This window comes from Mobula birostris, chromosome 4 (genome assembly GCF_030028105.1).
Source record: "Mobula birostris isolate sMobBir1 chromosome 4, sMobBir1.hap1, whole genome shotgun sequence".
NCBI lineage: Eukaryota > Metazoa > Chordata > Chondrichthyes > Myliobatiformes > Myliobatidae > Mobula > Mobula birostris.
In genome coordinates this window covers 10,405,150-10,421,674 of record NC_092373.1, presented here as the reverse complement: position 1 = coordinate 10,421,674, position 16,525 = coordinate 10,405,150, and the positions used below count along the sequence as shown (strand labels likewise).

The 16,525-nt window shown below is 41.4% G+C and overlaps 1 protein-coding gene across 1 annotated transcript in view; it reads left to right on the top strand.

Moving 5' to 3' along the window:
- Window positions 1–13,328, top strand: part of LOC140196976 (vomeronasal type-2 receptor 1-like) — a 53,033-nt gene extending 39,705 nt beyond the window's left edge. Inside the window, exons 8-9 of the mRNA XM_072256912.1 lie at window positions 11,850–12,138; window positions 12,963–13,328. Coding sequence (XP_072113013.1) covers window positions 11,850–12,138; window positions 12,963–13,328 — 655 coding nt within the window. The remainder of the gene's footprint in view (window positions 1–11,849; window positions 12,139–12,962) is intronic.
- The last annotated feature ends 3,197 nt before the right edge of the window (window positions 13,329–16,525 follow it).

The window sequence follows — 16,525 nt, the reverse complement described above, 5'->3', positions numbered from 1 at the left end:
TCTTGGGCTTCCTCGGCTGTCAGGTTTGAAAAATCGTTTCTTTCCTAACTTCTCCTGGGTCCTGATATTCTGGAATACCTGGCATTATCAAAGGATACATTCCTTCAGTCAGGACATGTCAACAACGAATTTATTTTTTGAGGATGTTGATGAGACCTGACCTATACATCAAAACTCACATTATTCTACACCTTAACAGAGCACCCTAACAAGCTTAATCACGCTATGATATGAAACTGCACTGCGGTGTAGAGGAAGGATCTACAATGGGAGTGAAAACAGCCAACGCACCAATACCAGCCTAGCCACCACCAAAAAAGTCTTAGACATCTATGTATAGGTTGTGTATCGAACGATTTTGCATGGTACTGTTCTTATCATAGACATAGACTCAAGGGAAGATAGTAAGTAAGCACGACCTTCTGTCCATCTATTACATGCCAAAACCATTTAAACCGCCTAATCCAAACGGACTGAACATGAAACATAGCCCGCTATACATTCTACATATCCAAAATTATCTTAAACGTTAATTTAAGGATGCACAAGTTGTGCTGGCAGTTGAGCAACGACTCCCACGACCATCTGAGTGAAGTTGTATGTCCGCATACTCACCTCAAGCTATTTCACATTTCACTCTGAACCCATGAGCTCTAGTTGTATTCCGCACAACTTCTGCAGTAAAAAATTGCTTGTACTAAGCTGAACTGTAACCCTCATAATTTTGTCTACCTCTCTATTCTATTGTACTGTCATCCATTTGCTATGTAAGGAAGACAGTTCTAACCTGTTCGACCTTTCCATATAACTCACGTCATCCAGGTGGGCAATATCCTTCTGTATGCTTCCAACACTTATATATTTTCTGTAGGTAGGCGAACAACACACTACTCAGCTTCACCAACGTGCTATACAACTTCAACTTATCAACCTATCTCATGTATTCAGTAAGTTGATTTACGAAGGCCAATGAGTCAAAAAGTTCCTTTAGAACCCATCTACCTTCGAAGCCACTTCAACGAATTATAGACCTATCGCTCTGGATCTTTTTCTCCTCCTTCATTCCTCAGCGCACTGCCATTGACTGTGAAGAAAAAACTACCCCAGTTTGACCTACCGAAGTTCAATGGCTCACACCTGTTTGCATTAAACGCCATCTGCCATTCATCGGCCCATTTTCACGGTTGTTTCACTCACTCTACTAGCTAAAATAGCCTTCCTCGTTGCCCAATAAACTCCCAAACATAACGCCTATAGCAAATATTCTGATCCACTTATCCACATTGTCATCCAGATCACTGATATAGACGACAACAAGCAACGGGCAAGCATCGCTCACTGCGGCTGAGCAGTCACAGGCCTCCAGTAAGAGATGTAACGATATATTACCACTCCCTCACATCTCCCATGAAGCCAATGTATAACTAAATTTTCTACCTGATCAGGAATGCAGAGCGACTGAACTTTCTTGACCGATTTCGTATGCAACCCTTTGTCAAATGCCCTTTTAAATCCGTGCAAACAACATGCACTGCCTTGCCTTACACCACTTTCTATAATATTATTTAATCATGACCTACCACACATGAAGCCATGCTGATTATCCACAATCTGAGTGTGGCTAACCAATTTCTTATATACCCGGTCCGTTGGAATAGCTTACAATAATTTTCCCATAACTGATGTCAGAATCACCGGTTAATAATTCCTTGTTACGAAAGAAATTTCTCAATGAAGGGTTACAGTATCTGAATTGTTAACACCCTTCCCCTTCCTTTAGTTAGCAATATGCATGATGCTTATTGTTTTCGTTACGTACCCCGAACAAATTAAATGAACCAGCAGCAGTAAACCACGCCTTGAAGCTCGTTTTGATGTTAAAACGACTATCTTTACTCGTATCTACTTACTATAGCAACTTAAACAAGGATAATCAAAAGTTAACAGTGTTATGAGTATACATATGTGTATATATAACTCCCAAACAATTAAACTCGGGGGCGAGGGGCGGCACCAGGCTTAAAATCTTGACATGGTCAGGTATGAAAGTTTAGTTCATCCACGGATTAAAGGGTGTGAGAAAGATATTTGTACTGCAAGGAAAATATCGAGAGAAGGCATTTATGTCGTATTCTACAGGTTCCACGGTGGTAACAGGGTAACAATCGCCTTAGGTTTTAGCCGTCGTCGTTCCAAATCTACCTACGAATTATCACCAATAGTAACTTATCACAGGGGGTACCATCTTCAAAGAGAACTATCACCCAGGCAAGGGTTAACGCATAGGTAGATTCCACGAAGTTGACCCAATCACACAACGTGATAGCCACTTATAGATGTGCTGGATCGATACTCTCCCACCCTTGTGGGCACTCGAACTTTCCAAGTAGTGACCCCTTAGTCACTGGCTTCCTTCCATTATCCGATTCCAGCTGCGAGTGATGTGTAAGTGTGTCTCCTTACTTAAACCTTACTTAAATGAAAACAAGCTGCAGAGTCAAATATTTTTACCGATTCACGACATTCTTCTGGTGTAGTGCATGATATCGGAATCCTATTGCATCATAGTTTTTATTATCTTCTATGCTAAATCTATACAGCATGTCCAATTTACTAAGAATTAGCTACAAGCAGTTTTGTTGCCTCAGCAGATTGTTGTAATGAAATGTGAAGCCCTGTGGTACAACGTAAAGCTACCGTAGATGCGGCCGCTAAATCCACCGCCATTTCGGAGAGGCCATAACAGTTTGAATAAACTTACAACTGTTTACACCAGGACTCACTACCATTGATTCCTTACTAGCTGCGTAACAGGTGGCCAATACAAAGAAACAGCAGCTTTGTTAATGCTGCACAGGTGATGCCGATGGGTGATGCTTGTCCTGTGTGTACCAGTAGTATGCCATCGTTGAACTACAACATGGCCAAGGACATTAAGGGAAAGGAGGAGTGGCCAAATATCATAGCAGTGCTTTACCGCGGGGCTACCGGTAGCAGCAGAACAGCAAGTTAGAAGTCGTGAGATTTGCCAAAGAAATAATTGGGGGAAGTTTGCTGCTAAATTTGATCATTTACCCGCCCCGTAGACTCCACCAATGAATCTGCAGATGCACATTGTATAGATGGTAGCAAGAGGAAGATTTAAATATATCAATAATAGTGCACATGTTTTCCCCATGCCATTGGCAAACTGCAAGGTTACAATAGGTCAATAGTTATAGTCCTGATGAAGATTATTCCCAGATTTGAGATTCCTTGTAAATTTAACAGTGGTAAAAGAAAAATATGTGAAGTATTGGGATAAGCTATGGGTTTCTCCTGGAGGTAGCGTTACCCTACGAACCACAAGCATCGGGATTAGTGGAGAAGGATGAGTGTAGTACCGAAAGACATCTAGCCAAAGTATACCAAGAGGAGGGATTGAAATAGCCTGAGGCGCTTTTAATTGTTCTGCACATTTCGAGAAATAATGTTAACAGGACCAGCAAATTGACCCATTTTGAAGTATTAACTAACTGTGCGACCTCATCGCCCTTCCTCCTTATACTGCGCGCATTGATATATAACACCCGTCCGTTCTGTAATAACTCTTCAATTTTGACCACCTTTTTCGCTGCAGCTCATTGTGTTGACTGGAATTTTGCCATGTCGTCGGCAAGTCACTACATATTGCCTCTAATCATCCAACCATTTCATCTTCAGCACTATCACGTTGGTTTTCACCACCTGCCAAATCCATCTAAACGTCCTGAAGAATTCCAGCCAACCTGCAAAAATATTTGACTCCTCAATTTCAGGCGAAACCCATCCTTTTTGTGCATGTTATACCTTCCCCAGACGAGGTTCCAATGATCCATAAATCTGAACCCCTGTCCGCTGCTGCACCAATTTCTCAGCCACACATTCACCTACCAATTTATCCTATTCTTTCCCTTACTGACACCTGAAACAGCGGGTCAGGAGATCACGACCCTAGAGCTCCTGTTTCTCAGCTTTTTGCATAGCTTCCTAAAATATCTCTGCGGACCCTCATCACATTGTCTACCTATTTCATTATTCTCTGCTCACCCTTGCCCTTGACAATGGTATGGACACGATCGGCGGCATTCCGGCTCATGGCAAAAGGGAAGTAACTTTCCACCTCGGCCCAAATAATCTCGTGTCTGGTCCTCAGTCTATTAAATTTCCTCTGAACACAGTATTCTTCGTCAACACTCTGCTTTTTTGAGCAAGTGCACTAGACTGTTTGTTTCAGAGCCCAGCACACTTTGGCTCCACCTTATTTGGACTTCCCCTGTCCTGTACTCCGACTCTTCCTTATTTGGGACACAGCCTAGTAAGGATGTGCCATCTGCAAGCTTGCCGCTGTTGTTAAAGCAGAATCTGCCCACAGAGTCGTGAGAGTGTTCAGAGGAGAGCACACATTCGGTGTGCCACAGAAGGAGGGAGTTCAAAAGTATTATGCGGGCCATTAGAGTCTCTCCACCCATCAAACCTCCCAAGGAGACTATGAATTGTGCGAACTCATGAAATCGGCAATTTTTAATAAAATTATTTTTTTATGCAAAGTGGCCATTGTTGCACGGGACATTGTATGAATTAGCCAGTGTGAATCAGGATTTCAGGCTTTGGCTCAGAGGCTCTTTCAAAGATAGGTGGAGGGAGTAGGTAGGTTTATTTCATTTAACTTTTCCTTCTTTATTTTTGCACAGTTAGACCAGAGGGAAGTAGGACAGAATAGTGGAGCACTCCTCTTTCGGCCTGAGGTAGACAGGAAGACTTCTAGTGTCCCTAATTACTACAGCTGTAAGTTATCAGTTTATTAATGAACGTGTCAAGGACTTGCAGCTGGAATTGGACAAACTCCAGATTATTCGTGAGGCTAACTGGTCCATTGGTAGTACAGAGAGGGAGGCAGCTACATCGAGGGTGCAGGACACAGGTAACTACATGATCGTCAGGAAGGGGGAGTGGGAGGGAAGCCAGTACAGTGTGGTCGTTCACATCATCAACGGGGATAAAGCTCTGGAAACTATGGGAGGTGCGTTGATCTTCCAGAGGAATGCCTCAGCGGTCAGGTCTCTGGCACTGAGATGACTCTATGGCTTAGAAGGTAGGTGGGGTGGTGGAGTGAGAAGAGGCGACCTATAGTGTTACGAAATTGATTGTCTGGCTGAACAAACAACAGATTCTGTTCAACAGAACGAAATGTTTTGTTTCCTCCCATTTGCTAAGTCCATGGGCAATCATTTTTATATAAGAGGGTTAATAGCCAGAGTGTCGGGTCCACGTCGGCACCAAAGACGTGGATAGAAGAGTTGACGAAGTCCTGCAAAGTGAATTCAGGTAACTAGGTGCTAAATTTAAGGACAGAACATTGGGGCTTCTGCTGATAGGAATGCTACCCGTGCATGTTTTAATGAGGCCGGAAGTAGAAATATCATAGTGGTTAACGCGTGGCTTAGGAGCTGGTGTGGGATGGAGAGCTTCAGAATTTTTGATCATTAGGCTTTCTTTAGAGAACGTGGAACCCGTACAGAAGGGACTGTTCGTGCTTCAACTGTAGGGGCAGTAATATCCTTGGGGAAATATTTTATTTTACTGCATGCAGACGGGTTAAATTAGATTTACAGGGAGATGGGAACTAGAGCGCCAGATCAGATAGAGTTGTGGTTATGGGGAGAAACTTTTTTAAACCAACCGGCAAAGTCATGAACCAAATAGTTGAGCATGGTGGGACTCCTGTTCTGATTTGTGTACATTTCAATGTAAGGTATATATTAAGAATTGCAAATTTGATGAGGGTATGGATTATCAAGTGAAATTGTGTCAATGTAGCTATTAGTGAGACTGTTGACAGGAGGAACAGGTCTGGCAGCTTAATATTCCGGGAATCCGTTGTTATATGGAGTATAAAACGGGACCGATTAAAAGTCAAGGGTTGGAATTACCAGTTCGGGACAATGACACGGATGTGCTCCGAAAGGATAGGGTAGAAAGCTCATATACAGGACAATATGTTTGGAATTAACGAATAAGAAATTGATGAACAAAATAATGGAATTACATTATATACTATTCTGAAGTCTGCGGGAGATAGATATTCAGAGAAATTGTTACAAGAAATTTTAAAATAGTTGGTGATTTTAACTTATAGCATATTTGCTGGGACTCTCATACTGTAAAAGAAATGGGTGGAATAGAGCTTGTCAAATGTGTACAGTTACGTTTCCTTAATCAGGTTTTCTGTAAGCTTGGTATGCGAGACTTATTGAGACCCTGGTTAGGAAACAGATGGAAGTGCATAGTGGATATAAACAGATAGGAACAAATAATACACTTGAGGAGTATCAGAGATGAAGTAGAACAGTTAAGAACTGTAAGAAGAGAGTTAGAAGGAAGCAAGGTTTTACTTTAGCCAACAAGTGAAGAATCGTAAAGCATCTTACAGGTGCCCTCAGAAAATTAAAAAAAAAACACGACAGCAAGGGGTTGAAAAATGATCTTCTGGGAGATAAGAGCGGTTATATGTTTGTGAAGTTGATGTAGTAGGGACAGGTTTTGAATGGAATTCTTGAAAGCGGACACAGAGACTGTAGAAGTTGGGCAAAACAGCTGCCAGTTCATTGATCGCATTGAGATTACAGGAGAAGAGGTCTTTGCTGTCTTTAGGAAAATTAGGGCCGATAAATCCCCAGTTGGTGGCAATGTGTCAACCTGGACTCCATGGGAGACTAGTAGATAAATTGCAGGGGCCTTCGTAGAAACATATTCAACATGCTTAGAAACATATGAGGTACCGGAACATCAAAATATAGCTAATACTATTTCGTTCATGAAGAAAAGTTGTAAAAATAGGGCAGACAAATATAGGTTAGTGAGCCTGAGATCAGCTGCGAGAGAGCTATTCTAAGGCAGTTTTAGCGACCGGATATGTAACTATTTGTATAGATAGGATCTGATTACGGATATTCCACATGGTTCCATGCGTGGTAGGTGGTGGTTAACCAAACGTATAGAGATTTTCGTGGACGTTACGAGGATAGGTTTTCAAGTGAAGGCAGTGGATGATGTACGCATGGACACTAGCAATTCCGTTGATAAGGTACAACATGGGAGTTTGCTTCAGAAGGTTTAGTTCTCTGGCATTCAAGACGAGTTAGTACATTCGATTAGACATTGAATTGGCGTGGGAGAAGACGAAGTATTGTAGTAGATCGTTGTCTCGATGACGGGAGACTTGTGACCAGTTTTGTGCCGCAGGGACTGGTGTTGGACTTATTGTTATGCGTCATCTATATCATCGATTTGGATGATAATATGGTGAACTGGATCAGCAGATTTGCGGATGACACAATGCTTCGGGGTGTAGTGGACAGCGAGGAGCACAAACAAAGCTTGCAGAGCACCTGGACCAGCTGTAAAAAATAGGCCAAAAATAGCAGATGCTATTTAAGGCAGTGAAGTCTGACGTGCTACACTTTGGGAGGACTAATCTGGGTAGTTCTTACAAGATGAGTGATTGGGCACTGAGGAGTGCGGTAGAAAAGAGGGATCTTAGAATACAAATACATGATTCATTGAAAGTGGCGTAACAGGTTTATAGAGTCTTACAGAAACTTGTTTGCATGTTGACATTCATAAATCAATGTATTGAGTACAGGAGATGGGAAGTAATGCAAAAATTGTATAAGAACGATTGGAATAGGCAGAATATATTTTTAGCCTGGACTTGGTGGGTTGAAGAACTTATTTCTGTGCTGTCGTGTTCTAGGAGTCTATAACTCTAGGTGCATCTTTGGGATGTGTATGGATGTCTCAGGTCCAAATGCAGGTAGTTGGGATTAGGCAGATTAATAATTTGATAGGACTGGATTACACAAAATGTTTCTTCCTGCTCTGTAGTGTTCTACGTCTCTCTGAATAGAGTACTTGTCGAATAATCCTGCAGGGCACCTTTGATGAGTTAGGACTGGCAGAGATGTTGCTACCTCCAGAAAAGTAGTCGTGCTCCTAATCAGACTCACGCTCTGGTTCCTCAACACGATTGGTCATCTTGTACTTTCATGTTGTAAGACTCGCTTTGCCTAGTGGCATGATCTCGGAGATGGCACTCCCCTACCCGAACAAACTTTAGCACTCTTGATTGGGTGGATTCTGCGTGTTGTGTCCCCTGTGTACCTTCAGTACCCCGAAATAACATTCAGTCCACAATGTGCGGTTAAACCATTAAGATTTTATATTTAAGTGTGGGGTTGGTAGAGAAACAAAAGAAAAAGAAAAACAAATAAAAGGCGCCAATAAATCTCATAATCATGTCCAGTGCACAAACGTTGGAGCTCACGGATTTCCTTTCGCTGATCCTCCTTTGCTCGTCCTCAACGCCTGAGCTCCCGCCACGAGCCCAGGCCCAGCGGGTCCGGCAACCGTCTCCTCAAGCCAGTTCTTCTCTCTTCATCCTCTTTGCGCCTTCTCTCCCAAGCCCGCGCCAATTAACAGGTTCCACACAGACAGAAGAAATAATATCTATCCCAATTGGTTAGCAAATGAATACAAGTCTCGTCGTCACTAATTATAACACTAACATGCTGCTATAGAGAACCACTGCTTCAGAAGTTACATACAGAGAAGCCACTTTATTCATCTTAGCAGTAACATAAAAGAAGAAACCTTTACAATTTCTTCCAATCTGGATTTCGTTAGTAATGTAAGAGTTTGCAGATGCTGGAATCTAGACTGGTTGTTGCCGAGATTTTGTCTCCTTTGAAAAGCAGAGACAGATTTTAGGTTCAACTTCAGTCTTTCCAATGATGAGATAAGTATGTATAAATTGTTTCTGTCGTTAGTATTTAATTAAGAATTTATTTTAGTTACCCCTGATGGGACCAGGTGATTACTGGTGGAATAACATATTAGCTGTCAATTATTAGCAGTACAAAACCCAACATCACGAATCCCTTATTTTATTAGAAAATCTTTGCTCCCTTCTGGGAGGGAAGATATGCCTACTATTATTAGATGTCATTCTTATTCTCAGTGAAATTCCCCAGCTGCTACCCAGATGTACCAATATCAGGATATGATCCCCTGGTGTAGCATGTCATCATCGGATACCTCATACATTACAAAAGTTGTAGCAGTTTTGGTCTGCTTTGGGACACCTTCAGATCTTCAATCACAATATAAATCCACTTTCTTCCAGTTATTCATAACAGGTCCCTGCTTCAGATCAATGCCTCCTTTTCTGTTCTTGCTGTTGTTCGCGGTTTCACCGGAAATACATGGAATCCTTTGCAAACGTCAAGCAAAACTCAATTTGCCTGTTTTGTGCAAGGATGGAGATATCATTCTCGGCGGAATATTCACTATGCATTTGGATCTAATTCATGACTTTCATTCATTTAGCATTTCCCCGAAAAGCACTGTGTGCAAAACGTGAGTTTACCACTTGAAAGTGGCAATCCTTAACGTTTTCGTCCGGTGGAAATGTTTCTTATTGTAGAGCTGCTTATCATGTGGAATTTTGCGTACTTTTATCGTAGTTTTTTTTTATCTGCCGTTTTAGCATGTTGCTGTATCAATTCGAACTTAGTGTATCCTGTTGAAGTTGTTGAATTAACGTTCGCAAAATGTCTCACGTGTCTTAATAAACATAGCTGTTTGTTATTCATCACTTTGTTTTCCTCTCTGCGATTAACAAAAAAAAAATCACCTAGAATCCCGTTTTAACGGAATAGTAGTCATTTTACATTTCACCTTCTCAAAGATCCTGGAAAATACACAGTAGGTATGCTTTTGGCTTGTGGTCCACCTTCGCTGGGGATCGTGGTAAACTAGGTACCGCAGCACCGGATTCAGAAATCTATAAGTAACAAAATGGGAATTCAGTGAAGTGCTTATGGCAAGGCATTTACAATCTCGTTTCTGCATCAGTTACTGTTTCTGCACTGTGATGTAAAACTTTGTACTCTTGGTTATTCCTTGAAAAATTTTGGATATTCTTAGAGCTATAATCATTGTGGAAGCAAATGACGGCAAACGATAGAATATGGAGCTTTTTTTTTAAACGAAAAAGAGCAACAAACTGCCATAGGAAGTCGGCGGGTCATGCAGAATATGTGGAAGAGGATAAAGAGTCAACATTTCGAATCGAAACATTTCATTGGGTGCACATCCTACCCGACCCATTGAGTTCCTCCAATATCTCGTAGCGAAGGTAAAAAAAAAAAACAAGAATACAAATTTGTGGGAGGGGAAGCAGCACCAGCTGGCAGGTGGTAAATGAAAACAAGTAAAAGGGAAGGTAGGTGGATGGGGAGTGGGGAAGAGGTAGGAAGCTACAAAAATGCCGAGGGTGGTGTGGTCCTTCATTCTGCTGTCTGCTGTACGGAATTGTGGAAAGTGTACCCATAACGGGAATCGTAGGTCTATATGTTGCACTATGTCGACAACACCCTGCATCTTTTTGTAGTCTCCATTAGTACAGTTGCTATACCTAACCATGATTCTTTCGGAAATGAGACTTTTATGTGTCGAGTGTAAAAGCGGGATTATTGGACTGTGACAGATTCTCAGCGGAGTTGGTATTGATGTTTCACCTTCCTGTTGAATGGACAACCTGACAACCGGTATTATTTTCCATGAATAGAAATGTTTAGTACTACTCAACGGTTAAGGTATGTAAATTCAAAGTAGATGTGCCGATAAGTTATTTATAGAGAGACTGGTTTGTGACTGGAATGCGATGTCTGGGGTTGGGGTGGCGCATACAAGGTTTAGAAGCTTAGATTTTCACATGGCTGTCCTGAGAATAGAGGGATAGAGGCATCGTGTAGGCAGAAGGGGTTAGTTTAGCTAAGTATTGAATTGTCGTCCAGAAATATTCACGAATTTTACTGGTAGATTCCAAGTACATTCACGTTATGGAGAGAGTTGATGAAAATTCGTAGACCGAAATTTTGCATGCTGGATGGCCTATGAAATTCATTCAGCATTCTATGCATATTTCTCTCAATTGGCAGCATCGGTAGAACTTGCATTTCACTTAAGATTCATTGGATGTTCACCCAACAGTTTAATGTGCTATATTTCGTGTTCATAAGCTTTCTAGTCAGCGTTACCGGAATATAATATTTGTTCGGAAGTTTCCGATCATGCTTTGTCCTTAAACGGAATATTCCAGGGCGACCACAGAGTATCTTCCCAACTGAGCACATTCTGCCCTCGTCACAAACACACCAGAGATTCTGGGGATGCTGAAAATATTGAACAATACACACGAGGTACTGGAGGAACTCAGCAGCTGAAATGTCATATATGGAGGAGAGTAAACAGTGAGTAACTCGGGTCGAGAACGATCATTAGAACTCGAAATACTGCTGCCTAACGACTTTGCAACCATGTAAAATAATGTGCGTTCTCTGTCCAATCCTGACAATGGGTTTCGGCCCATAAACTCAAGTGTTCATTTCCCTCCATAGACACAGCTTGACATACTGAATTGCTCAAACATTTTTAGTGTGTTGCTTTTACTGCGCTATTCATGTATTCGTGCGGTGGGCCGTGTACTGCTAAGAATACAGTTCCTTTCTATCCCTCTCCAATGGAGTCCGTTGATCTGTGTTCACTGTGAAATGGAACGCGTTTGGTGATTTCAGTTTTTAAAATTGCCAAATATCAGTTTCCGTCCGGAGCAGAGGTCAGTGCGGTGAACACTTTTTTTTCGTCATCAAGAAAACTGTTATATCTTAAATGTTTCAAGATCAAGACGTAAGACTTTTGAATGTCACTTTCCGATTGCGGTAGAAATCAGAATACCATTTAAACCTCGTCTTATATTTATCCCACAGTTTTGGGTTTGCAAGCTTCCGACTGGCGCAGACGATGATTTTTGCCATTGAAGAAATAAACCAGAATGAGAATCTCCTCCCGGGGATTACACTCGGGTATCAGATCCACGATGACTGCTCGTCCTCCACAATCGCTTCGAAAGCAGATCTCGCTTTGATCAATGGAGAAGGGGAATCAATTGAATACGAATGTAGAAGTTCCTCCAACGTTGCGGCCATCGTTGGCTATGATATATCTACAAATTCTATCGTAACCGCAAGAACAATTGGATTATTCGGGATTCCTCTGGTAATATGTGAGATGGTCGTGCCATCTCCTTCTTAGCACCAATGCAAAATTATGATGATATGTTATTTTTTATATTAAAAAAATAGAGCACAGAGTACTTAACAGTTCAGACCATGACTATTAATTTTGGCCCATATACAGCACCGGAATAATTAAAATGTTATTTGAATGATGAACTAAATAACCAGCTTTCACTGCATAATGCCAATGTATTTCTTTTCTCTGTAATTTCAGACTCAAACGCCTCTTTCGTACTTGTCTCCCTCACCACCACAGGCAACGTATTTTAGATAATGAGCTCTGTGTGGGAACAAATAATGTCGAACGCATTTCCATTCCCGGCCTTACCTAAAATGTAGGATTATGGTAGAAAATATTTCAACTCTAGGAGTGAAACACCGGCAGTCAAATGTATCTGAATCTCATATATTTCTTTCAGGTATCACTTCCTTCTTTGTCGCTGCATTGACAAGTGCCCAAGTTTGGCCAAACTGTCCCTTTCGCGTATCCTCTGGAATTCAGCCAGCAAACTATTTAGCATCGCCTACGCACCCTTGGGAAACTCCAGATCTTTTCTATAATTGAGCTGTCAGAATTGAAAACAGTAGTTTTGATTTGGCTGACCAGATATCTATTAACTGAGTGATAAAGTGGTAGTTCATGCTTCGTTTTACGTTATCCTGCTGTATTGTTCATATTGCATATCCAATTTTATAGTTATGTACAAACGTAAGAACATTCACAAAGAAACGGTTCGCGTCTATCAGGCACGTACATACAAAAGCCAGATCTAGATATTCATCTATTTACCTCCTTCTCTGCAGGTCAGTTACTACTCTACCTGCTCCTGTCTCAGCGATAAGAGAGAATATCCCACGTTCTTTAGAACTATTCCCAGCGACCAATACCAGTCCAAGATTCTTGCGGAACTTGTGCGAAAATTTGGCTGGACTTGGATTGGAACCATTAGAAGTAACACCGATTATGGTAATTTCGGAATGCAAGAATTTGTCGACAATGTGCAAATGTTTGGGGTTTGTATTGCCTACTCTGAGTCATTTTACAGGACCGATCCGCCGGAGAAAATCCGCAAAATGGTCCAAGTGATTAAACAAGCGTCCACTAAAGTGGTAGTAGCCTTTGCTCATGTCGGTGATATGCGAATTTTATTGAATGAAATTCTGCGTTAAAACATAACCGGTTTACAATGGATTGGAAGTGAAGCGTGGGTGACAGAAGATCTTCTCCAGCCCGAAGAAAGGGTAATTTATCTTGCAGGAACAATCGGGCCGTCCACTGAAGGACAGAGATAGCGGATCTCAGAGATTTTCTTCTCAACGTCCATCCTTCTAACTTTCCTGATAATAATATTGTGGAGGACTTTTGGGAAAATTTATTCAACTGCTGTTTTACAACAGACAACGGGACAAACCTAGGGAACTCTTCAGGTCAAGTTCGACAATGCACAGGGAAGGAGAAGATGAAAGGGATAGAAAATGCTTACCTTCCGGCGATAATGGATGGAAGTTCAAACCACGTATATACTGCGGTCTACTCCAACACTCACGCACTCCACAATCTGTTAACCTGTGTAGAAGGAGACGGACCCTTTCGCAATGACACGTGCGCACATATTGCAAAATTCGAGCCATGGCAGGTAGGTATGAATTCCTTTGCTAATTCAACAATGCACTGAGAATGTCGTTCGGTATGATTAACTTTTGAAATGTGTACTATGTTCTAATTTTATTTGTGGGTGTCCAGTTAGAGCCACTATATTTTATCAAATAATTCTGTTTGAGAAGTCAAATGTTAATCCCAGAAAATAGTTTCGAAAGTTTAGCACTCTTATCTCTTAACAACGGGGATTACAGCAGCTAATGTGCAGGGATGCAATCTCCATCAGACCAAAATACCATACGATATAGGCGTAGAATTAAACCATTTGGCTCAGTGTTTCAGGTACTCCACTTAATGTTGGCTGATTCAATTTTATTTTCAGCCCGAATCTCCTGACTTCTCATCGTATTCCATCATGTGCTTACCACTCAAGAGTCTATTAAACTCTGCTTTAAATATACATAAAGACTTGGCATCCACATCTGGCTGCAGCACCGATTGCCACAATTCACCACACTCTGAATAAAGATATTCATCCCCCTCTCCTTTTTAAAAGGACGCCCATATATTCTTAGGCTGCGTCCTCTGGTTTTAGAGCATCCTGCAGGAGAATCATCCTCTAGATTTCCACTCTATCAAGGCTTCTCATCATTCGATAGGCCTCAAAGAGGTAACCCTCATTCATCTAAATTCTAGTGGATACATTCCCAGAGCCATCTAAAGCTCTTCATGTTCCATTCTACGCTTCCACGGTGTCACAATAATCCAAGTGAAGTTCATCAGTGCTTTAAAATCTCGAAATTACATCCCTACATTTATATTCCTCTTGAAGTAAGTGCTAACACTGCATTTGCCTTCCTTACCACAGACCCAGCCTACAAATTAACCTCTAGTTAATCTTGCAATAGACTCCCAGCTTCCTTTGTACCTATGTGTTATATTATTCTTTGACCAGGTAGAAAATAATCAAACTTTTCAATTCATCCACCAAAGTGCATGACTATTCGCTCCCCTCAGTATATTCTATCTGTCATATCACTGCCCATTCTCCTAATCTGTCTTAATCCTTCGCCAGTCTCTCTACTTCCTCAAAATGACCTGTTTCTCCCCATCACCGCTCTCCCCCACCCCCAACTATCTTCATATCGTCTGAAAACTTTTCAACAAGGCTAACAATTCCACAATCTAAATCATTGACTGATAAAGGTAAAAAAGGATCGGTCCCAATAAAGACCGCTTGGAATACCACCCGTCACCGGCAACCAGCAAAAAATTGTTCCATCTTTCCTCATTCTTTGAATACTGGCGATCAGCTATACCTTGGCAAAGGACTGCTGAAAATCCAAGGACAAAGCAACAAGCGATTCCTCTTTCTCTACTCGGCTTGTTATTTCGTGGAATAATTCTGATAGGTATAGAGGGCAAGATTTTGACTTGAGGAGATATTTTGAAAACGTACTATTTTATCATGTGCCTTCAATTACCTTGAGATATTATTCTTGATAATCGATTCCAACATCTTCCAAACTGTTGAGTTCTGACCTATAGTTTCCTTGCTTCTGACGCACTCTTCCTTGCTTCCTGCATGGTATGTGCAGTAAGATTTGCATGTCTTCCGGAAATAGTCCAGATGTTATTAATGCTTGAAAGATCAATATTAATCCCTCCACGTTTTTCTTAGATACCGCTTTCAGATCCCTGGGGTGTACACTATTTGGTCCAGGTGACTTAGCCACCTTCAGTCCATTCAGTTACCCAAAAACCCATACTTTCTTACAAATTTCGCTTTGCGTTGGATGGATAACTGTCAATCCTCCCTACCCCCTAAAAAACACGAGTCATTACAGAGATATAATTATTTTGGAATGTGATGTGGGCTCTTTAGTTGCCTTTTACTTAGTATCAGCCTATATTGCTCTGTTAGCTGTTGTGTGTTTAATTCTTGCATTCCTTGCTCGTAAACTCCCGGACAGTTTCAATGATGCCAAGTATATCACCTTCAGCATGTTGATCTTTTGCGCTGATTGGATAACTTTTATTCCAGCTTACGTGAGCTCTCCAGGAAAGTACACCGTGGTTGTAGAAGTGCTCGGTATTTGGGCATCAAGCTTCGGTCTGCTCTGCTGTATTTTTGGACCGAAGTATTACACTATCTTACTGCAACCACACATTAATACAAAGAAACATATGATGGCGATAGGGACATCTCTGTAACGACCAGTATCCCGGTGTAGCATTGCCGCATTATTGTTTGTAATCACCGATTATTAAATGCTGTTTTCTCTTTCTTGATGTATCAGGCGTTTAATTAAGTGGGATTCTAAGGAAAAAAATTGCGCTTACGCACATATTCAAATAGTTTTAATTGGATTGTGCGAACATGGAAACTTTAACATGCAGTGTAACCAACAGGCAACCTGATATCCGATTTATGGTTACGTCATGGTTACGTCTTTGTTCAATTTCATTGTTCATGTCATTTAAGCCCTGAGATAGCTTTAATAGGTTGTTGCTGTTGAACAATAATAAATAAAATACTTACCTAGGAAAATAGACTTGAAATATATTGCAAACAACAGGACTTCTGCAGATGCTGGAAATTCAAGCAACACACATAAAAGTTGCTGGTGAACGCAGCAGGCCAGGCAGTCCTGACGAAGTGTCTCGGCCTGAAACGCCGACTGCACCTCTTCCTAGAGATGCTGCCTGGCCTGCTGCGTTCACCAGCAACTTTTATGTGTGTTGCTTGAAATATATTGGAAAGTTT